Source organism: Rosa chinensis, chromosome 4, assembly GCF_002994745.2.
Source record: "Rosa chinensis cultivar Old Blush chromosome 4, RchiOBHm-V2, whole genome shotgun sequence".
Taxonomy (NCBI): Eukaryota; Viridiplantae; Streptophyta; class Magnoliopsida; order Rosales; family Rosaceae; genus Rosa; species Rosa chinensis.
The window spans coordinates 48536598-48557852 of NC_037091.1; the positions used below are offsets into that span (position 1 = coordinate 48536598).

Consider the following 21255-nt stretch of genomic DNA (forward strand, 5'->3'; position numbering starts at 1 on the left):
GAGATACAAAACAAAGGACAGGACGAAAGATGTTCATGAGGTATCCGACCCAAAAAAAAAAAACTGTTTATGTGGGGACTCAGTTATTGACTCATAAATCAGAACTCAATTGAAGATGAATTCGTGGAGCCAACCTCCCTTTGTACTTTGGATATTTAGTTTGTCCATGGCCTTGGATCTTCTCTTTTACACACGGTATCTGCAGGCCACATCTGTGGCCATGTCTTTGAATAAAGCATACCAGCTATTTCTGCCTGTAATAAACATGATTAATTGTTATGATGCGAGAGCAGTAGTGGTTGATGGGAGGAAGATCTAACAATGAAGCCTTGTACAGTTCCTTTTCCTGTTGTCCGGTAGATCTTGTGAGTTGTATTGTTGGAACGAGAGCCAGGATTCAAGGCTACTCCACCTTTACATGATCCGGGGCTCAAGCTCCCAAGTTCCCATGGCCTTGTGCTTTTAATTTTTTAAACCTACTCTTTGGTTGACACATATTAATGCGACCAGAAAAGCACATTTTGATTGTGGTCGAAGAAATGAAGAATGACTTAAAATTTCTAAAATTGTATTTGGTTCGCAGAGTGAAATTGTTGGACGTTATTCATTTTGTATTTCTATGGAGCATGAGAATGAAAAATTATACTATAAATCAAGAAATTAATAGTAATGTGAAAAAATATTGCAAATAACAAATCTATAAATGGGTACAATTAATGTTAGTGTTGTTGGAATTTTACTAGTTATTTCAAAATACAAATTGTTGTTGTAGTGGTTTTTAATTTTTTGTTTTTTTTGTTTTTGGTCTAATCGCTGTTGTAATGGTTGAACAAGTATTGAAATCCATCACTACAATATTGTTATAAATATATATCTTTTTTTTTTTTTAAAAGGATAAATATATATCCTTAGTAAGTGCAAGATTTCATTTTGAATAAAGTCATAATGTACTCAACCGTCTCATACAATTCAATTTAATATTCAATTCGAACATAATGTCCAACAAATAAACGAGTCTTAAGAAATGTTGTATAAACCATTGTCGAAATAGAAAAATCACATAAACATATTCTTTATTCATACATCTTCCTAATTGTATTTCTCTATGAGTTTTCCCAACTCTATGCAAAGTAGAGTCCTAGTGAGAGTATTTTCAATAATTCTATCATGCCAAAGGAAAGAAACGAAGTAGTTATAGGATCCAAGTTTGTAAGTGCATGCTTACAAAGATTAACGGTTATTGTACCCTAAAGGGTCGGCGTCACAAACCTGCTACACCGAGAAATTGTTTGTATGAGGCAAAATCTACTCTTAAAGGTAATGTTCACATGGTTCAACCTTAAAATTTTTCTCGAAGCAAGTGTTCTCTGCTTATCAATTAAAGATAATAAGTCTTTATATTGATTATTTTCATTTTATTATGGCATCATTGTAAATAATGTTATATGTTTGTTTGAATTTGAAGGATCCAAGTTTTGTGTACACTAGTATCTAACGACCAAATTTTCCAACAGCTGTTTGAATCTTAGCCGAGTTGCGCCAGCAGCTTGAGATTGTGGCTCTTTTGCATCTGATTTAATCATGAAGACGTTGACAAGTTTTCTCTGTGTCATCTTCAAAACTTGACGATCCGTTCATGACTTGCCTGTGTACTTTGGCGATCTCAATTGTCTCTTGTCCGTTGGTGGTTCATGACTACAAAAGGCAGTCTCGGTGCCTGTTCCTACCAAGGCACTGCGCAGCCCCCTGCAGGAGTGCAGGGCACACCGATCGGGTCCATGACTTGGCCGATGGAGCAATTGGGTCAAACAGGAATGGGTGGTTACTACGTGCAATGTTGAGCTAATTGAGCTTGGTGCCGCGAATGACTATGGAGTGGCAAGCCTTGGCAGTGCTTCGGCTTGCCTTAACAGTAGGGTAGCAAGCAGGTTTGAGGATGGAGTTGGGTATTGACTTGGTTTTGAGTAGCTTTATATTGGGCTATTAACCTATTTCAAGTCTGATTTAGCTAAGATGCAGCTCGATCTCCTAAAAAGGAGGCCTGTCTAAGGGTGCAAATGAGGCCGAATCAAAGCGCATATCAAATGTTCAAACTTGGCTCGGATATTGCATCGATCGAGCTTTGTAATGTGTTCTAGCTTGGCTTGTCTAAGTAACGAGCCTATCAGCGTGAACAAACGAGCCATGCTCAAGTTCAACTCAAGTGGTCTAGTGATAAAATACGAGGTGCTCACGAGCTCTCAAACTTAAAACTTTTTTTTTTTTTTTTAAGAGCCGAGTTCAATCTAAATTGTTTATAGAATTACATCCCTAGGCCTGTCTAGCTTAAGAAGATGATTTCCTCCCTTCGTACTACAATTTTAATTTTGCTGGGAACGATCATTAACCAACTATACTAGACACACAACACCATTAATCATATTTGAATAAACTGCTAAGATTCAAACTAAGTCATGACACATGAGTAAACTACTACAACAGAAAAAGCACAAAACAAGAACACAGCAAGACACGAAACATTATTAATCATTTACTGCTGCCTCACTTTCTGGTTCAAGAGCATTTCCCGGAGCTCCACTGGGTCGATCTCATCCCCCCTATTAGCCGGCCTGTAGTACCCGGTTCGAGGATCCGGTGTCCAAGCAGACGAAGACTCTTCCTTCATCCCAACCCGCTCTTCCAGCTTCCTCACCATAGCACTCCTGGACCCTGCCATTCCATATCCAGCTGCCACTGAGCCATGTGATGCAGCCGCGAAACCTCGTCTGCTCCGACAATTGCCAATATTAAATTAATCACCAACGGAACTAAAAATAAAATAATCGTACGTATTAAAAAAGAAGAAGCAGATCCAAAATGAACATAATTTTGAGGAACGCTCACCGATGAATGGAGGCGGCAAGGGGAAGGATATTTGCTTTTGAGAGACAGGAAGCCATTGGAGTTTCGACAGATAGATAGAAGTTAGTGTTGGTGATTAGGTTAATCAATCCAACAGCTATGTGGCCAGCTACTGCAGAAGCTATTCAATTCTTGGAAAACTGAGAGGAATTCTCAAGAATGAAAACTGGTGCAGTAGCTTGCTGGATTGGAGAAGTAGATGAAGGACAAGTGAGGGAGGTGCTTCCCTTCCGCTTCTTTGGTTCTAAGGATATCTGTATGTGGCGGTGGGGAGGAGGAAGATTAGGGTTTCCGTTGCTTTTTATATGGTTACGAAAGTTTGTATACAACCATGGGAAATTGACACGGAGGTCTACAGTTTTGTTTATTTATTTATTCGGGTCGGAGATCCAAAGTTCGGATCAGAGGTAATTTTTTTTTCTTTTCAAATAGTTGATAGATACAGTTTTCTTGTGCATCTTCTATCATTTGTGCCCAAAATATAATCTCCTAAATAAGATAAAAGATAAACTTTTTTTTTTGAGAGAAAATGACAACTACATTAATAATAAGAAAGATTACAAACGATAGATGTAGAAACTACATCATAAATGAAAAATTCAAAAATAAAACTTCGGAAATAAGACTTAACAAGACTATGACTGGATGCAAAAACGCATCTGCAGACGCACCGGTTGTAAACCGAGCTATTTATAATATGACTAATGGTATGACCGACCATAAAAGGACAATCTTCCATCAAAGTAATCGGTGATATGACCGACCAAGCATATTCTTTGTAGATCATACGCTGAAAAGAGAACAATCTTCCACCTATGTTATCGATAGTATGACTGCCCATAAAAGAACAATCCACTACATCAAAAACTGCATCACACGACGGTGAAAAAAGGTCATCTGATTTGAAGACTCACCGTCATCTATCTCGATGTTGTCTGATGAAAAATCAGACGACGGTGAATTCACCGTTGTATGATACAAAGTCAGTCGACGTATATTTCTTAACACCGTTGTCCAAGAACTAGACAGATGCCGGAAGCACCCATGCGCAGCAGTTCACACAACAGAATTTGCTTTTATGCCGTTGTGGGTTGAATTTTCATACAACGGTTTTGTAGTTTACCTGTTGTGTGATTAAAAGTAACACAACTGTGTTCTAGTATTTTATGTTATATGAGCTTAAAACTAGACGATGTTACTTATTGAAATCCATTGTGTGATAGCTATGAATGAGTTAAACTAGACAACGTTACTTATTGAAATCCATTGTGTGATAGCTATCAATGCGTTGTGTGAATACCCAGAATTTTTTGTTCAGACAACGTTGGTTGACATTTCTGAAAATCTGTTGTATGATTGCTGCAAACATCCATTCTATGAATTGATTTGTGCATTAATTTGGTCCATTTTACCCAATGAACAGTGAATATATCTATCAAGCAATCCATCATAATATCTAACATTCTGTACATAAAACTGCAAAAGGCAGTATTTCCCAAACAAAGTTGTCCAAATTTCAAACCGACAATAAAAGAAGAATAGCATTCTAGTGCATGCCCATCTACTTGGGACATCAAAAGCTAGCTGATACACATTGTTCCAAAACATGCACTCCATCTAATGCATGAAAATGTACCAGCAGAGAAGCATAAAAAAGATGCTTTCCTTATGCAAAAACCTACTTCATGGCCTGCCTACACATAGCTCTTCACGACAAATTTCGCCCACTCATTTCGTATCTCATCAATATTTGCTTGCGTATATTGGCTATTGCCTCTCCTCTCCCACTGAAAATCAATTTATTATATCAATTTGTTGAATGGTTCATTGACATAACAAAGTTATAAGAAACTGAGTTTAGTGACTACACTAATAGCTACTTTGTACCTTGGTAGCAAACAATGATAAGTCCTTATCCTCAATGATATCCCTCATGTATCTCATCACAAAGTACCCGCACTCCTTGTTGCTAGGTTGGGGAGGAATGCCCTAAAAACATATGATAATTAAATAAGTCAAAACAATTGAATCAAATTCTATTTTCTCAAGAAACCTAAATACTTGGGTGAAACTTACAGTCAAATTTATCCATTTTGTAGAACTCCGAGCGCCTTTCCTGTTCATTGCAACATTATACATACCTATTGCACTACACCAAAACAAGAATATGAAGTTGTGAGACATTTCCGGTAGGATGTAACAACCTACTTTAAATAGATTTCATTAATCTTAATATGTATCAGGAAGACATGTGACTCACGTTTCCACAATAGACATCCAATCTCCAGTGGGTAAGCGTCTTTTCAGTGGATCCATAAAATAGGTAGTACCTTCGTCCGGATGAATAATTGTCAAGATCCAGTGATCACTACATGCATGCATACAAAATGATCATCCTTGAAAGAATTAAAATTATATATGGTCAACAGGACTGAAATTAATTGCTAACAGAATATATAAAAAAAGAAAACCAATTGGATTTACCCTAAATTAAACGGCAACATGAACATCTGCCCTAGTTCAACATCTGCCCTCTATGCTATCATCATCACTTTCTGATCCCGCCGACTCAACATCAACCTCCCCATGCTTTGTCCATTTCTCATAACTAGGGTCAATCCCATTCACAAATAAATGATCCTTTATCACACTAGCAGAGAAATATTCCACATTTCCACAATTTGTGCAAGGACAACAAATGTTGTTCCGATCTCTAGCATGGTCTACAGCAAATTGACAAAATAGTCCCACCCCTAACTTATATTTGTAAGACCTCCTATCAGCATGCATCCATGACCTATCCATCTACATCACAAATAAACCTTCTATATCGATCACAACCCCAAACAAAATCATAACAAACAAAAGCACAATCACATGTTATTGTTTTACTTCACAACCACTTGCATTCACCATGTTACATAAAGCTCAACCTAAATTCATCTCAAAAATCTTACCAAACAAAGCAAAATGAATTAATGAATAACCACAGTACACACAACAGTCACTATGTTCCATAAAGTTTAACCTCATTCATCCCAAAAGTCTTAATATATAAAGCAAAATGAATTAATGAATAACCACAATACACACAACAGTCACTATATTCCATAAACCTCAAACTAATTCATCCCAAAAAGCTTAACACAGAAAAATGAATTAAACAATAACCACAATAAAAATAGCATAGCAAATATGCGTTAAAGAATAACCACAATATGAAAGCATCAAAATTCAGATACAAGCACATGACAACAATACCAAAAATCGAATTCAAAAATAATAGCTACAGTTTCAGAAAAGTACTCACCAACAATACAGCAATACAGAACCCAGCAAATGCTTTTCGAACTCAGATAGAGTAAACCAATTGAATGTTCCTAAGAACTAACACTACTAGAATTCTGTTCATTTACATCAGTCCAGAACTGATGTAAAACTAAATTCTGACCGATGTCTTTGTGGCTGATGTAAAAGATATAGACATTAGTATAAGCGCGTTTTTAACTGATGTCCCAAACAACAACCAACATCGATTCTAAAAAACAAATCGATGTATAATCATTATAATCATCATAATCTTATATGTTAATTTTATTTAATTCTTCAAATTTTCACATTTTATGCTTTATAAAGTATATCTCGAACAATACCTAAGTGAACATTTAAATCGATTACAATTTCAGAATTGATGTCTAATACATTCGTAGACATCAGTCTCCAAAAAATTTTGTTTGTTCGTGTCCATTTTTACGTGCATCTTGCCGCCTTATTCTCCTTAGAACGATGTATGTACCTTTAGGCAACATCAGTTAATCTATTAAGAGTGATGTTTTATGTTACTAGGAACATCGCTTTTCGTTAGTTGAAACGATGTCTAGTAGTTTTGTAGACATCATTTTTGGGTGACATTTCGATATGTTCATAATCATGAGACATCAGTCCAGTTTTAGGTACTGATTTGTAATCTCTGAATTGACATCGGTTTCTTTGACATTAGTGTTTTGTTTTCCATTTATATACATTAGCTCATATATATAAGAATGATGTGCAAATAATCATCTAGCTGGTGGTGGTTGGAAAAGATCTAGAAATACATTTCTCATCATCCAAAAATTGGGGCTTTCCATTAATTTTCTCATCTTCATTCATGATTCTACATAATTCACAAAATAAAACCCCAAAACCTACAAAGGCTAGCCCATAAACATAATAGCAACCAACTATATCAGTTCTACATATATACACCAAACTTTCCTTCAAAGCAAAAACTAGCTAGCCTTACTCAAAAATTTCTTCGTAGCCACTTCAATGCACACCTCGTCAATTTGAGCTTGGCTATATGATTTGCGCGTCTTTACCGCCCACTAGAAATGTATTAAAGAACATAAGTCACAATGGGGCTAAACAAGCTAATACTTAATTAAACCAAAATGTTCTTCATAATAATGCATATGCCACTAAACTATCAAAGGAAAGCTAACCAGCACGACAATATAGCTAATTAGCAAATATACCCCCAGTTCAAAGTTTCAACTTCTCAGCCACAAGCAGGTTCCAAATGATTCAAAGGCTCACTAACATTAATAATCAAATTCTCAGCAATCTATATAATTTCCTAACTCTACAAAGCATTACCAGCTATATATTCAATCCAAAATGCATGAAGATCACCTACAAATTCTTATTTTCATACTCCTAGATGCAGGTAACCATCAATATTTCCAAAGGTAACGAGTATATAGTACCTGTCTCAATCACAAAAGTTGCAAGATCTTCTTTGTCTTTGGATCAATGGCATTGATACTGAAAATATAATAATTAAAAGTATAAGGAAAAGAACCACAACTATAAAGATCTCAATCTATAAACAAATTAAGGACCATGACTTACCCATGGATACGAATGATAAAAGAAAGCTTAGACTCTGGCTTGACATAGAATCCTCCTTTCAGCCTTGCTTCACGCTTCAACCAAACCAACTCATTGTCCTATATAATGCACACAATATGTTAACATGAAGAATAAACATAGAGGGCAACTCAATTCAAAGCAGAGTGAAAATTAATATAATAAATCAAATAGTATTATCATATACTTTAAATCTGTAATGAAACGTACTTACATCTAGAGCCCTTTGAGCTTCTCTCTCTATCCAAATGATGGCATGATCTGAAGTGGCATTAAAGAGAGGAATTGAAATCTAAGTTTCTGGATTTAGTCAAGCAGATATTTGCCAACGTTTATTTCAAATGAACAACACTTGCAAGGCTTTCTCTCAACAATATGATAGAGATGGCCAGGTGCATACAGCCTCCTTGGATCTTTAAGCATCTTCTTATCAGGTATACATGTGTCCCGCATACATCTTAGGCATAGTAGACATGGCAAACTGTAAAATAAATCCAACTCTCATAATACAGTGAAAATCTAGATACGTAAGGGCAGAAAAATGATGTCATCACTTAATTAAGTCTTGTTATACTAGTCTGCCCACTCCTAAAAGTAAAGTATCCATTAACCCCTTTCTCAGATTGAACAGTTTGATGGTGCAGTGACTAGTGATATATATTAGCAACACAAAATGATATTGTAAAGGGCATTTTAGTTTCTATCTTGTTCTGCACTCTAGTATTATCTTTACTATCCATCAGCTCAAAGAAACAGTTGAAGACAGAGGATAAGACGTAATCATACAAGAAAAGTGACTTGAAAATGTCTTGAGTTTAACGTCTCTCAACAGATGCAGCAACATGAAGTGCATTAGACAAATCTTTTCTCATTTCTTCAACCTATTTGATGACATTTTTTATGGTCTGATCGCGGTCAAGTACAAGTGAGGGCATTATTTTCTCTTCTTACAATTCTCTTTTAGCATCAGCCCACTGCCTCTGACAAGGAAAATCATAATTTCAAGTTGTTAACACCCAAACAATAGTCCTTTGAATCTCAATAATATGGTTCCAATTCAAAAGGGTAATAACAAAAATTCAAAACAACAATAACACAGTTCAATTAATCAACCAGGAAGCACAAAAAACTTATGGACCAACACTAAGCACCCTGCACATAAAGAATACCAAAGAATGCACACCTTATATGTCCTGTATACTCTTCTTCTTTTCTCTTCTCGACAGCTCTTGCCTCCTGTAGTCGAATGAAGATACAAAATTAGAAACAAAATGACATGCAATTATAAGAACGGGCAACATGTTACAAATTATTCTGTTTTCTTTCTAAGGGTGGGTCGTAGAAAGAAATGTGTAACTATTGCCACTCTAAGAAAACCAAACACATGCTTTTATAATGTAAGATAGCTGAAGTTCATCATTGGACATGCATGAACCAAAATACTCACCGTGAAAAGGTAGAGGCATCAAAATGTTTCGGTGCAGGCCTCTCCTCAGTCACTTCCTTGTGTGAACCATTCGAACTTCTTAAAGACAGTTCCAATCCAAAGTGCTTCATACCATCATCTTTTCTGTTAGAACTTCCAACGTTGCAGTTGAGCCAATTGTCAAAGGTGCAAAGCAAGTCCCTAACCCCAACTGACGGTTCAACCGCATATTGGAAGCTGTGAGTTCCACTAGCAGTTTTAGCTTTTTCTTCACAAATTTCTGCTTGGATACCTTCATCTTGAACCATTGTTTTAGCAGAAACATTTTCCTCTCTCAGTCTTGAGGCAACTAAGTTAAGGGCTTCATCCAAAGGTACAATATCTGACCTAAATGTACTTGAATTCTCTGTAACCAGTGACTGTTAGATAGGCCTTGCTAAAATTACTAGGGTAAAAACAAAAACTCCAAAGAAATAATCAAGGGGGAAGCAAGACATATCGCATACCTTTAGTTTCACTCTCATGCACAACAGATTCATTGTCCAATCTATCACAATCTTCAAGCATTTCAATATCTGTATTGCTCAAATTAGAAGCACTGCCATACTTTAGCTGCGATATATCCTGCATTTTTTGAATGCATGCACTTTCAGCTTCCAAGTAAGGAGTTATACAGGAGTTCTGCACAAGAGGTAGCAAAACATGCAATCTGTATATGAGACTCCACAAAGCTAACCTATTCTAGAAGTAGGAATATATCTCGAGCTATAAGCAACCTCATGAACATGTGTTGGCTTCATATATCTAACAACCTATTTCTTTTTCTTTCTTAACTGTTATGAAATAAAATTGACAACTTAAAATGGGGAACGGCCTTTGATACTGGTGATTCAGAATTGACTTTAAATCATTGATTATTTTTTCTTGATGTAGCATATCGAATCTCAGAAACTAGCCGAAGTTAACAATATATTGCATCATTCTCAATATACACCTATAACATCCTTCATGTCAGAAGTACAACTAATACCCTTGACTAAAAGCAAGATCACTCTGTTATAAATAGACTTACTTGGGCATCACTTGCCAAAACAGACCACAAGAAACACTAATTAGTTAAAGACTATACAACAATCAAAGTCAAACAAATACAGAGAATGAATAAAAAAGTTACTGAAAGAGCAGAGCGAAAAAATCTAACTTACAGTGTGCCTTCTCCACACATGTTGCCAAAATTAGAAACAAAACTCCAGCCATACAATCAATAACAGTGCAAAACCCAAATAATGAATTGCATTACAGAAAGATTAAATATGCCTTCTCACAAGCCCTTGCTAATTGCTGCCCGTCGCTTGTTTACGTAACTTCAACCTAAGAAAACCATCCGAAATCAACACCGACCCAATTAATTCTTCACATCATTCCATCTTACAAAACACCACTTTCACTATGCATAACAAGACTCATCACTAAAGCACTAAAAACCGAGACTTAGACACTGCTAACCATCAAGTTTTTCCTTTAAATGGAGTATAAAATCTAACAAAAGCAACAAAACTAGAACTTTAAACATTAGTACAAACCTTAAAGAAAAAAAAGACAGCAAAAAAGTGTACAAGAATCATTACCCAATATCAAGAACAGGGGAAGCTATTATACACAATGAAGCACCAGCCTGAGTTGTCGAAATGGTGAAGATGATGCAAAGAGTGGGAATTTGGAGACATTTGAATCGTACAAATATGGGGTACGGAGGAGCATCTTCCATCGTTCTAGATTGCTACTCTGATTATGATTATAATCATAGCACATTTTCATAAAAGTAGGAGTTGCCTGCAAGAAAGAAAGAGTAGCATTGAGGCAAAAAAGAGCCAAAAGGGTATTCAATTTCAGTGAAAAGGAGCTACCTTTACGATTCAACCTAAGTGCAAAATCATTACGGATCAGCGCCGCTTTGAAACACCCAAAGTTGTGAGTTAGCTCGTTTAGCTTCGCATCCATTATCCTCGACCTTTACCCCTCTCTCTGGTTTTGCTTTCGCTTTTCGTTTTGCTTCTCTTCACTCTAGATCTGGGCATCAAATGGCGTTTCGGTTGTGCCCCATCTTCGATTTCGAGTTCGGTCGTCGAAAATTATAGTTAGAGAAACCGCAATCGGGGTCGGGGTCCAACCAATTCAACCTCCTTCAATCACAGATTATAGTTGTCATCAGAAGATGGGGTAGGAGGGCGGAGAAAGCAGGAGGAAGTTGGGGTCAGGGTCGGGGTCGGAGGAGGTAGATGAAGGAGCCGAGGAGGTAGATGAAGGAGGCGATGTAGGTAACAAGAGTGGCGAGTTCGAGTGAGGAGAGCGGCCCTCGAGTTTGGGAGGAGCTCGAGACTGAGCTTAGGGTTTCTGTTTCAGCTTTGGGGGCTCTATTTTTTTCTAAGTGTGAAAATTTAAGTTTTAGAACCCGCTTCCTTCAATTCACTTAAACACTTAGCGCGTTCATGAAAATGAGGTTCCCACAAATTTTCAAACAAAACTTTTAACACTGGTCATTTTAAGAACCGATGTTAATGGTATACATTTAAATCGGTATTTTTCTAAAACGATGTTAACTTACTTTTTTACATCATGTGCAAGTCTGACCGATTTAAATGACGTGATGTAAATGAACAGATTTCTAGTAGTGTAAACGAACAAAGACAATTAATGAACTCATTCGCAAAATTTTAAACCTGAAGAGCAACCATAAAGCTCAAACTAATTCATCCCAAAAAGCTTAACACAGAAAAATGAATTAAACAATAACCACAATAAAAATAGCATAGCAAATATGCGTTAAAGAATAACCACAATATGAAAGCATCAAAATTGAGATACAAGCACATGACAGCAATACTAAAAATCGAATTCAGAAATAATAGCTACAGTTTCAGAAAAGTACTCACCAACAATACAACAATACATGCAGAACCCAGCAAATGCTTTTCTAACTCAGACAGAGTAAACCAATTGAATGTTCCTGAGAACCAAACGAACAAAGACAATTAATGAACTTATTTGCCAAATTTTAAACCTGAAGAGCAACAATGAAATCTCAAATTTAACTCACCAATCGCAAGGATTTCAGAAACTTGAACCCAAATCGATTGGTGATAACTCGAACCTCCTTCTCAGCAGAATGTAATGAGAACTCAATCCTATCTAGAACCCTAATCGAGTAGAACCCAACTCGATTAGTGAGAACTCAATCCCTCTTTTCAGTAGAACTAAAACCCCAAATCTAACCCAACTCGAACCCTAATCTAACCCAACAAAAGCTAATCCAGACTACAAAGCTCTGGGTTTGGGAGAAGATCGTGATTTGTGATGGTTAGAAGTGTTTTCGTACGATGGTGAGAAGATGGCATCAACAAAAGCTCGGGGTTTTCTCTTGAGTTGAAAGACGGCTAAAGCAAATACTGAGGCATAAGTGGTAAGTGTGCCCTCCAGTGATGTCGAGTTGTCTAATTAGCCCTAAGGCATTAAAAAATTGTTTTTTTTTTCTTTCTTACTCAGACAACGTATAGACATATTTACATTGTCTGATTTGTTATAACATTGAGGGAATAAAAAATGGAAATTTCCCGCCTCTGCAATCGAAATGTTAGATTTGGCGCTTCGGCTAGTCATTTCTCATTCACACAACGGAAATAGTTCATTTTGTTGTTAGAACTTGCAAGCATAACAAATAATTGAGGTCAAATTTTCCCATTTTGGAGGGAATGAATGTCATTTTGGAGCCACCGCTCCAAATTTTGGTACTCGCAACAGCACATTAAAAACCATTATATGATGATTTGCAAGTATACTCCTACAACGGAAGTAACTAAACTGTTGTCCATTTTAATGGCATCTAGGATACAATTTGGAGCCAAATTTGACTCAATGGTAGGAGGGAAATATGTCGGTCTTTTTTCTTCATTCACACAACAGATAAACTTTCTTTCTGTTGTGCCATCACCTTCTAACTACAAGTTTTAGAATTTGAGCTTCTTTATACAACGAAGATTTATTAAAGGTGTTGTATGATTCAATTCTTGTCAACAGACAATAGATGATTTGTTCTCCGTTGTGAGATCACCGTTGTGTGATGCAGTTTTTGGTGTAGTGATCTTCTAACAATGTAACTGGTGATGTGACCATCCATGCATTTCCAACATAAAAAATACGCCAAATAGAGGATAATCTTCCACCTAAATGCTTGTACCATAGTTCCAAGGCCCAGCCCAAACAACCAACATAGGCCCAAAGTAAATCAGAATCCCTAGCCCAATTCCAAACCTGACCCGGATCCCAAACATGAGCTCGGATCCAGACCCGATTCCCACCAGGATCCCATATCCGGGTCAGGTCCCATCCTCCCGGCCCGACCTCCCCTTCTTCAGCCCAGCCCAAAATCCAGGTCCAGTAATAGACCTGCATCCCAGCTCGTGCCCCACTCCTGCTCTTGGCCGCCGTCCACCATTGCCGCACTGGCCAGGGGCCAGGAACCAAGTCAAGCCCGCGACTGCTAGATGGAACCGCCGCGCCTGCAGCTCCACTTCGACTCATCCTGGATCCATGCTCTGCCGCCCGCCATTGCCGCACTCAACGACAATCGTGAATCGAGAGCATTGTTTGTTCTCTACGGCCTCGTAGTGGAACGACAGATCGGATCAGCAATCCGCTCGACCTACTCCCACACCGCCTTGCTGCGTCTACTAGTCCCCCTCTTTCTATCGTCAGATCCAAATGGCGAAACCACCACCCAAAGAACTTCTGACTCCAAACCTCTCAACAACGATCCCACCGTGAGAAAATAAGTTGGTCGACGCACAAGCCTTGTTACGCCCCTTATCTGATTTACCCTTTTATTGTGTTTAAGTGAATTACTATATGTTTTACCAGTCGCGGTTATAGTTTTACCTTTTAGGGGGGCTAGAAGTTGACTTTTTGTTCGGGTCAAAATTTGAAAAAAAAATTCTTCACGAAAGTTATAGGCGACGTTAAACCGAGTCCGTGGACGTGTGGTACGTAAAAATCGGAGTTCGTATGCGAAAGTTATGAGTGAATTAAGAAAGTTACTGTGCATGGTAGAAATTTGTACAAATAATGAAAATTTACTGTGCTAGGTAATTTCCAAATCCGGAAACCCACCTCTCTCTCCTCTCCCCCGATCTCTCCCCTTTCCTCTTCGGGCGATTCCTTCTCCCCTTCGATTAGCCGCCATCCAGCCATCAACCGGTGGGCAACCGGCCACCATGTGATCACCTCTTCCTCCTCTCCACGCTGGTGCTCTTAGGTTTCAGCGATTTGGTCGGAAAACCTCAAATCGAAGCAAAGTACCTCACGGGGGCAGTTGAGCTTTTCCGGCGATTCATCCATTTCCGACCACCAAATTGGGACAATAGGGGCGCCTTGAGCCGGTGATCATTTCCCCTAAGGCCATTCACTCCAATTTGCAGTGTGGAGGTTGAATCTACGATTTCAAATTCTAGGGTTCGAAGGTTTTCTGGGTTTTCTTCACCGGCCAATTTCGACCGTTTGAAGGTAAAATTGGAATGTGTTGTAGTTGAGAAAATTGTTAGGTCTGTTGTGATGTTGCTGCTGCCAAAATTTGGTGGCCATCGGAGGTAGTGGTTGCCGGCGCGTGGGCCCCATGCACCGCCACTGTGGGTGGCTCGTGGTGGCACATAGAGCTGAGTTTTAATTACTGTTTTTGGCCCAATAAATCCTATAATGGTTGTATAATTTTATACATGAAGTTTGGTGGAAATTGGAGGAGTTACGAATTGATTATAAATTTTCAACTATCGATTTACGTGAATTCGATCGCCGAATTTCTTTCGAGTGCACTTTAGAATTTATATATCGATGAATGAATATTATTGGAGAATTACGGATGGATTTTGATGTGATTTGAGGAGTTGGGTTTTGAAGGGGACGTTTTGAATTTCAATTTCTAATTATCATAAAGTTGAATTTCCGTTCTGTAAATATATTTTTTACAAGTGATATTTGTACAGGACGAGAGGAGTCTCCATACGAGGAAAATACCGAGCGACGTTAGGATTGACCGCATACTGTGAGTGGACTTTTATTTTCTTAAAGATATTGATGCATGCATTTAATTCTTGAACAAGTGCTTTATTTAATTATCATATTACTTTTCGAGTATATGATTGTTTTCGGATTTTGATTTCGATTTATCTCGTGGAATTATTTTCAATGATGTTTTTCATGAAGTGATTTTGAATTTTCCGGTTGTGATTTTCGGATATTAATTTTGTTATGCTCGGATTCAAAATTATGATCTATGTTGTTTTTCAGCGAAGTGTTTTCCATAGTATTCTCCAAAATGGAATATTAGTTCATTATTGAACTTCCTTGCTTATTCATCATTGACTTGAGAATATTTTGGCGTGTCCCGCCGTTGATTGATTATTATTTCTCGCCTATTTATTTTGAAATTAAGAGTATTTTTGGCATGCGGGGTCACGTCATTGGAATATATTTATTTTTCTCATGAGAAATGTGGGGAAGCCTTATGGATTTACTAGTTTTTGCATGCTTTCCTCACCATAATCGGGTCTTTCTGTTAGTGTCTCCTCCTCACTTAATTTGTGTTTGTGAGTGGCAGTCGAGGATTCTCCTCTTCACGTGAGTGGTAGTCGAGGTTATTAGTTCTTCTCCTCACACAATCTATGTGTGGGTGGCAGTCGAGGGTATAGCCTAAGGGCTCCTATACCCCGTATGGTGAAATCTCTTCCCCATATTATTTATTTACTATTTTAGCCACCGGGGCTGGATTATTTTCTTTCTCACGCTCTTTTGAAGTTAAGGAAATAATTTGTTCTAAATCTTGCATGCATCGGAAATTTATCTTTCAAAAATAAATTGTGGGAAAGTATTAACTCTTTCTTTCTTTTCCTTATGTTATAACTATTTAACTTTTTGTCCACTCACGCTAACGTTTTTAAATACTTTCCCCCTGGGCCCTTTGGTTTCAAATGCCCAGTTTACAGTTTTGCTGCTCGGCGCCTTGGAGTGAGCCATAGTGACCGCATCCGCTTCCGTCATCACGTCCCGTAGGTTACCTATTTAACCTACTAAACTCTATGTTAATTTATGTTCCTAGAATTGCTCTGATTACTATGGGAACTGTGACCCAAACTTGTAGTAAATATTATTTTGGGGCTTTTGACCTATCTTGGACAAATTGTTGTATCTGGATATTGGAGTGTTGTTAGACTTTAAATATTGGGAAAGTTTTGTGTTTGCCTTTCGTTTATGAGATAGATTGGATTATGGGAGCAGGGTGGCTCCAGGAGTTTGTGGTTGGATTATTAGAAGTGAAATTTACTTTCCACAGGTTTTGGGTTGTCAACTTTTAGGGAAGGTTATGCCGAAATTTCTGGTAAACCTTCTTTAAAAGTGGGTCCTGCAGGACCACCTCGAATTTCAAGTTGAAATTTGGGAATTGGTCATGTCAAGCCCGATCCGCCCAACATCTCCTCAACACGTCGGCATCCCAGATCCTCCATTCTCATGGAGGAAGGTTTCAGATACGACCACCGCGAAGCGGCCGCTCTCTACCCTAGCAGAGCGCTAGGTCATCAGGGTATAAACTGATAAAAGATAAACTTTTGGCTTCATCCCCCTTGTTAGTTGTTACTTAAATATGAGATAATAAATTGGTTCGTTTTAGTATTGGTGGCAAGGTCGTATCATAACTCTCGAGATCAATTATTTTTCTTCGGCTCGTGGATGTCATTTATAATGACGAACCCATAATTATTGTTCATGGTAGGAATGTGTGTCTTGGTATTTTTGCCACAATCAATCATTCTAATGCATTGTGATCTTTTCACTTATTAATGAATTTTTCTTCCAAAAAAAAAAAAAAAAAAACAACAACAACAACAGGATAAGTAGGGGTGGGTTCGGTTCGGTACCAGACATTCAAGACCAATACCATCTACCGTACCAGACACTCTTGGCACACAAAATAGGCTACCATTACCGGCCACAAAAGTCGGTATACCAACTTCTCGGTATCGGTTGGTATCGGTTGGTTGGGCCTCCAACCGAGTTTAAGATTGGGCCAGCTTTCAGCTATGGCCCAACTGAAATTGTAAAGGCTCAAACCTGTCAGAAATTTCCAAACAAAGGCCCAACCATAAGCAAATGAAAAATAAGCAAAAAACCTGTCATACATAACTTCAGTTCATCAATTCAGTTTATCTCATCAATCAATCATCACTTCATAGTTCATACAAATTATAATTCAATAATTCACAGTTCAATAATTCATCTCATCAATTCACAGTTCAATAATTAATCCCATCAATTCACAGTTCATCTCATCAATCATTCATCACTCAATGAAGAAGAATTTAGGTAGTTTCTGCAATTTCAATCAATGAACAAGAAAGCTGAAAGCTCAAGATGTAGGATGCGAGGGCAGCAAGGCAGTAGTTTGTGACTGTGTAGAGCTGGTATTGGTCATTGTTCCCGCCACTCCTTGATTAAAAGCATTCTCTGCAAAATAACAAAGAGGAGGTTAAAAACAATATCATGATTCATAAAATAAATAAGCAGAAAATATGAGTGGCTTACCCCTCTCAAGTTCCTCCAAAGTGTGGTACATTTCAAGGTCATCTCCAGTGGGATCTTTGTACAAATTTGGGGGGTCAGATTTTAACCAATCCGAAGTGCAAACAATGGCTTCCACCATTTTTGGTGTCAATGAAGCTCTAAAAGGATCCACCACTCTTGATCCCAAACTAAATGCATTCTCCGAGGCCACTGTTGAGCAAGGAACAGCAAAAACATCCTTTGCTAACTTTGATAGAACTGGATAGGTTAACTCATTGGCCTTCCACCACTTATGAATTTCAAAATTCTTTGCAAGGAGGCTAACATACCTATCCGATAAATACTGATCAACCTCATTTCGTATGCATTGTGACTGCTCCGCCATCCTCTCCCTTGCTATTTGCTTGCTGACTTCATCAAGGCTCTCCATGTCATCCCCGTCCAATCCAAAATCTTCTCCCATGCACCGTTCAGCTTGGTTGCTGGCCTCATTGCCTTTGTATTCATCATACATCTTCAGCAATATTGTCTTCAAGTTCCCTTGTATTGAATGAATTGTCTCATAGCTTGCATTGACCTTTTCCATTGCTACTTTAGCCCACTGCAGCTTGTATCTTGGGTCAAGAACATTAGCTATCATGATGATCTTGTTCACCACTTCGAAGCTTCCCCAATATTTGTTGAACTTGGTCTTCATTGAAGTGGCAACCCTCTTCAAAACAGGGTCTTCTGCAATGACAGCCTTGTCAATCTCAGTCTGCAATGTTACCATTTCAACCAATAGTATATTTGCAGTGATCTTTTTCCAAGCGCTAAGCTTCACAGTAGCTTCATAAAACTTCTTCAAAAACAAACAAAACGCTTATGCATTCCTCCAGTCCGCATTAGATGGTGGTCCAACCCTGCTTTTACCATTTCTATCTGTTTCTTCGAAATAAGCTTTAAAATGGCAATCTTCATCAGCCATTCTGCCGAACACAGCTTCATACTTGAGTGCAGCTTCAAGCATAAGGTATGTGCTGTTCCATCTTGTGACTACATCTAATGGAACATTGGCATTTGCCCTGCATTGTTCCAAAACAGCAAACTCCCTGAACTTGTCAAGACGACTTGATGAACTCCTAACATACTTGGCACAGTTCCATATAGCAGCAATCCCTTCTTGTAACTCCTTCAGACCATCCCTAACTACCAAATTTATAATGTGGCATGCACATCTTAAATGTATAAACTCTCCGTCAAACATCAAAGTCTTGTAACTCCTCAACCTTCGCTTCATGTACTCCACAGCTAAGTCATTAGCACTAGCATTGTCTACTGTGATTGTAAACACTTTAATGATCTCCCACTGCCTCAAACATTGCTCTACTACCCTTCCAATCTCGTCCCCTTTGTGAATAGTAATTGTATAAAAGTTGATGATCCTTTTGTGCAATTTTCAATCATTATCCATAAAGTGGGCAGTAAGTACCAAATAGTTTATATTCTGGATCGATGTCCAGGTGTCGGTGGTAATGGAAATCCTAGTCTCATTTGCCTTCAATTGACTCAATAAAGCAGCCTTCTCAAAATTGAACTTATCTAACACACCCTTGGCAACCTGCTTTCTGTTCAATCCTGGCCATTGAGGTTGTAACTCTTTGCAAAAAGCTATAAATCCCTCCTTCTCTACCTGCCTAAAAGGGAGCTCATCCTTGATAATCATATCGATACACGTATCATCACACCTCGGCCGGCTATACTTATGGTATGTGGCTCCTCCACTCACATTATCCCTATTCAATTTAGCTTGCTTGGGATCAGTTCCTGCATGTAGAGGACAACTAATGCATTTCCTAGTATGTGCCCACATTGAGCTTGTCCCATTCTTTTTACTGTCACACAACACTCTCTCATTGCAATGATTGCAAGTGCACCAACAAGTATCTATTTGGTCTGAGGTTGGGTGTTTACATCTAGTAAAATGAGCCCACAGAGGGCTCTTGTTAGCAGGCTCTTTTCTTTTCTGCCCAGCAGTAGTTGATCCCTGAGGTTGTGAGTTGGACGGTTCAGATTCAACACCTGAACCAGAAGCACCTAAAGGTGGGAGTGTTTGACCTACGGGTGGTTGTCCTAAAGGGGAATGATCTAAAGCTGCAGTACTCGTCATATTAGGTGCAGAACTTATTGAAGGGCTAGAGCTACTAGCTTGACTGAGGTTAGCACTTTGAGTACCCATAGCTACAAAAAAGAAGAAGAAAGAAATGAAACAAACAAACATCTTAGTTCAGAAAACAGTTCACAAAAACATTAAACAGAAAACAGAAAACAATAACACAATAAAACCATACCCTAAACAGAAAACAATAACATATAACATTTTCATTACCTAAACCTCTTGAAAATTAGTAATTACAGTAACAAACTCTCAAGTCAAATACAAGTGATGAACATTCATACAGTCACTTTGCATAATATGAATTATACCTTCAGTTGTGCAGTCACTTTGCTTCTTAGTCCTCGTCCTCCTGTTCCTACAAGCACAAATTGGTAAAGAAACTAAGAAACCATGAAACCCAGAATAAATTAGTAAAGAAACTAAGAAAGAGTCCCAACTCACAGGTTTAGAACTCACATATACAAGTAAAAAATCAAGATTCCACTTCAAAGAGACTGATTCCACTTGAGATTAAGTGATTAACTGCAGCAAGATGCAAAAAAGTAAAACCATTACAATTTTGAGATTACTCAGTTTAGAATCGAAAGATTAACCAAAGAGAAAACTCAAATCTACCAAAAATTGATACGAGAGAGAAAACTCACTGGCCGTAGGCCATGAATCGAATGAATTGATACGAGATTTCTGGGTTTGAAGATTTGAATCGAAACGAACTTCAAAGAAGAGGTCGAGAGGCGAAGAGTTCTGGGTTAGAATCTAATCGAACTTCGGCCGTAGGCCATGAATCTCTGATTAGATACGAGATTTTCTGGGTTTGAAGCTTTGAATCGAATCAAACTTCAAGCCGTCGATGCCTCGAATCGAATCGAACTTCAAGCCGTCGATGCCTCGAATCGAATCGAAGAGTTCTGGGTTTGAAGCTTTGAATTGAATCGAACTTCAAGCCGTCGATGCCTCGAATCTAATCGAAGAGTTCTGGGTTTAAAGCTTTGAATCGAATCGAACTTCAAGCCTTCGAGGCCTCGAATGAAATCGAAGAGTTCTGTGTTTGAATTGAATCGAGAGGAGGAGAGGGTTTGAGTGATTGAGTCTGAGAGAAAGGGCTCGGTTCGAGCCTCAAGCCTTCGAGTCCTCGAGGAGTCGAGGGGCTGAGCGGCTAAGGAGTGAGTAGGGAATGGGAACTGGATTAGGTTCTGTACTCTGTAGTCTCACTTAGGGTTTGGACTTTGGACAGTTCAAGTCTAATCAACGGTTG

General features: G+C 38.3%; 1 protein-coding gene and 1 long non-coding RNA gene across 2 annotated transcripts; both read right to left on the reverse strand.

Moving 5' to 3' along the window:
* Positions 1–2396: 2396 nt before the first annotated feature.
* Positions 2397–3191, reverse strand: LOC112200329 (late embryogenis abundant protein 41). The gene is made up of 2 exons (XM_024341352.2): positions 2884–3191; positions 2397–2765 (listed from the first exon to the last, which is right to left on the reverse strand). Exons 1-2 carry the CDS (start codon positions 2937–2939, stop codon positions 2531–2533), a joined length of 291 nt encoding a protein of 96 aa, XP_024197120.1. The 5' UTR covers positions 2940–3191; the 3' UTR covers positions 2397–2530.
* A 14515-nt stretch (positions 3192–17706) lies between these two features.
* LOC121052632 lies at positions 17707–20349 on the reverse strand. Its single transcript, XR_005809679.1, has 4 exons — positions 20309–20349; positions 20211–20216; positions 17864–17905; positions 17707–17785 (listed from the first exon to the last, which is right to left on the reverse strand). It is a non-coding gene; the product is annotated as an uncharacterized LOC121052632 (long non-coding RNA).
* Positions 20350–21255: the final 906 nt, after the last annotated feature.

What these genes read in the sequence shown, in the direction of transcription:
- LOC112200329 (XM_024341352.2), bottom strand. Translation starts at nt 2,939, where the DNA reads ATGGCTTCCTGTCTCTCAAAAGCAAATATCCTTCCCCTTGCCGCCTCC. An exon ending in CTTGCCGCCTCCATTCATCG is followed by an intron (nt 2,766 to 2,883) that starts GTGAGCGTTCCT and finishes TTGTCGGAGCAG; the next exon opens with ACGAGGTTTCGCGGCTGCAT.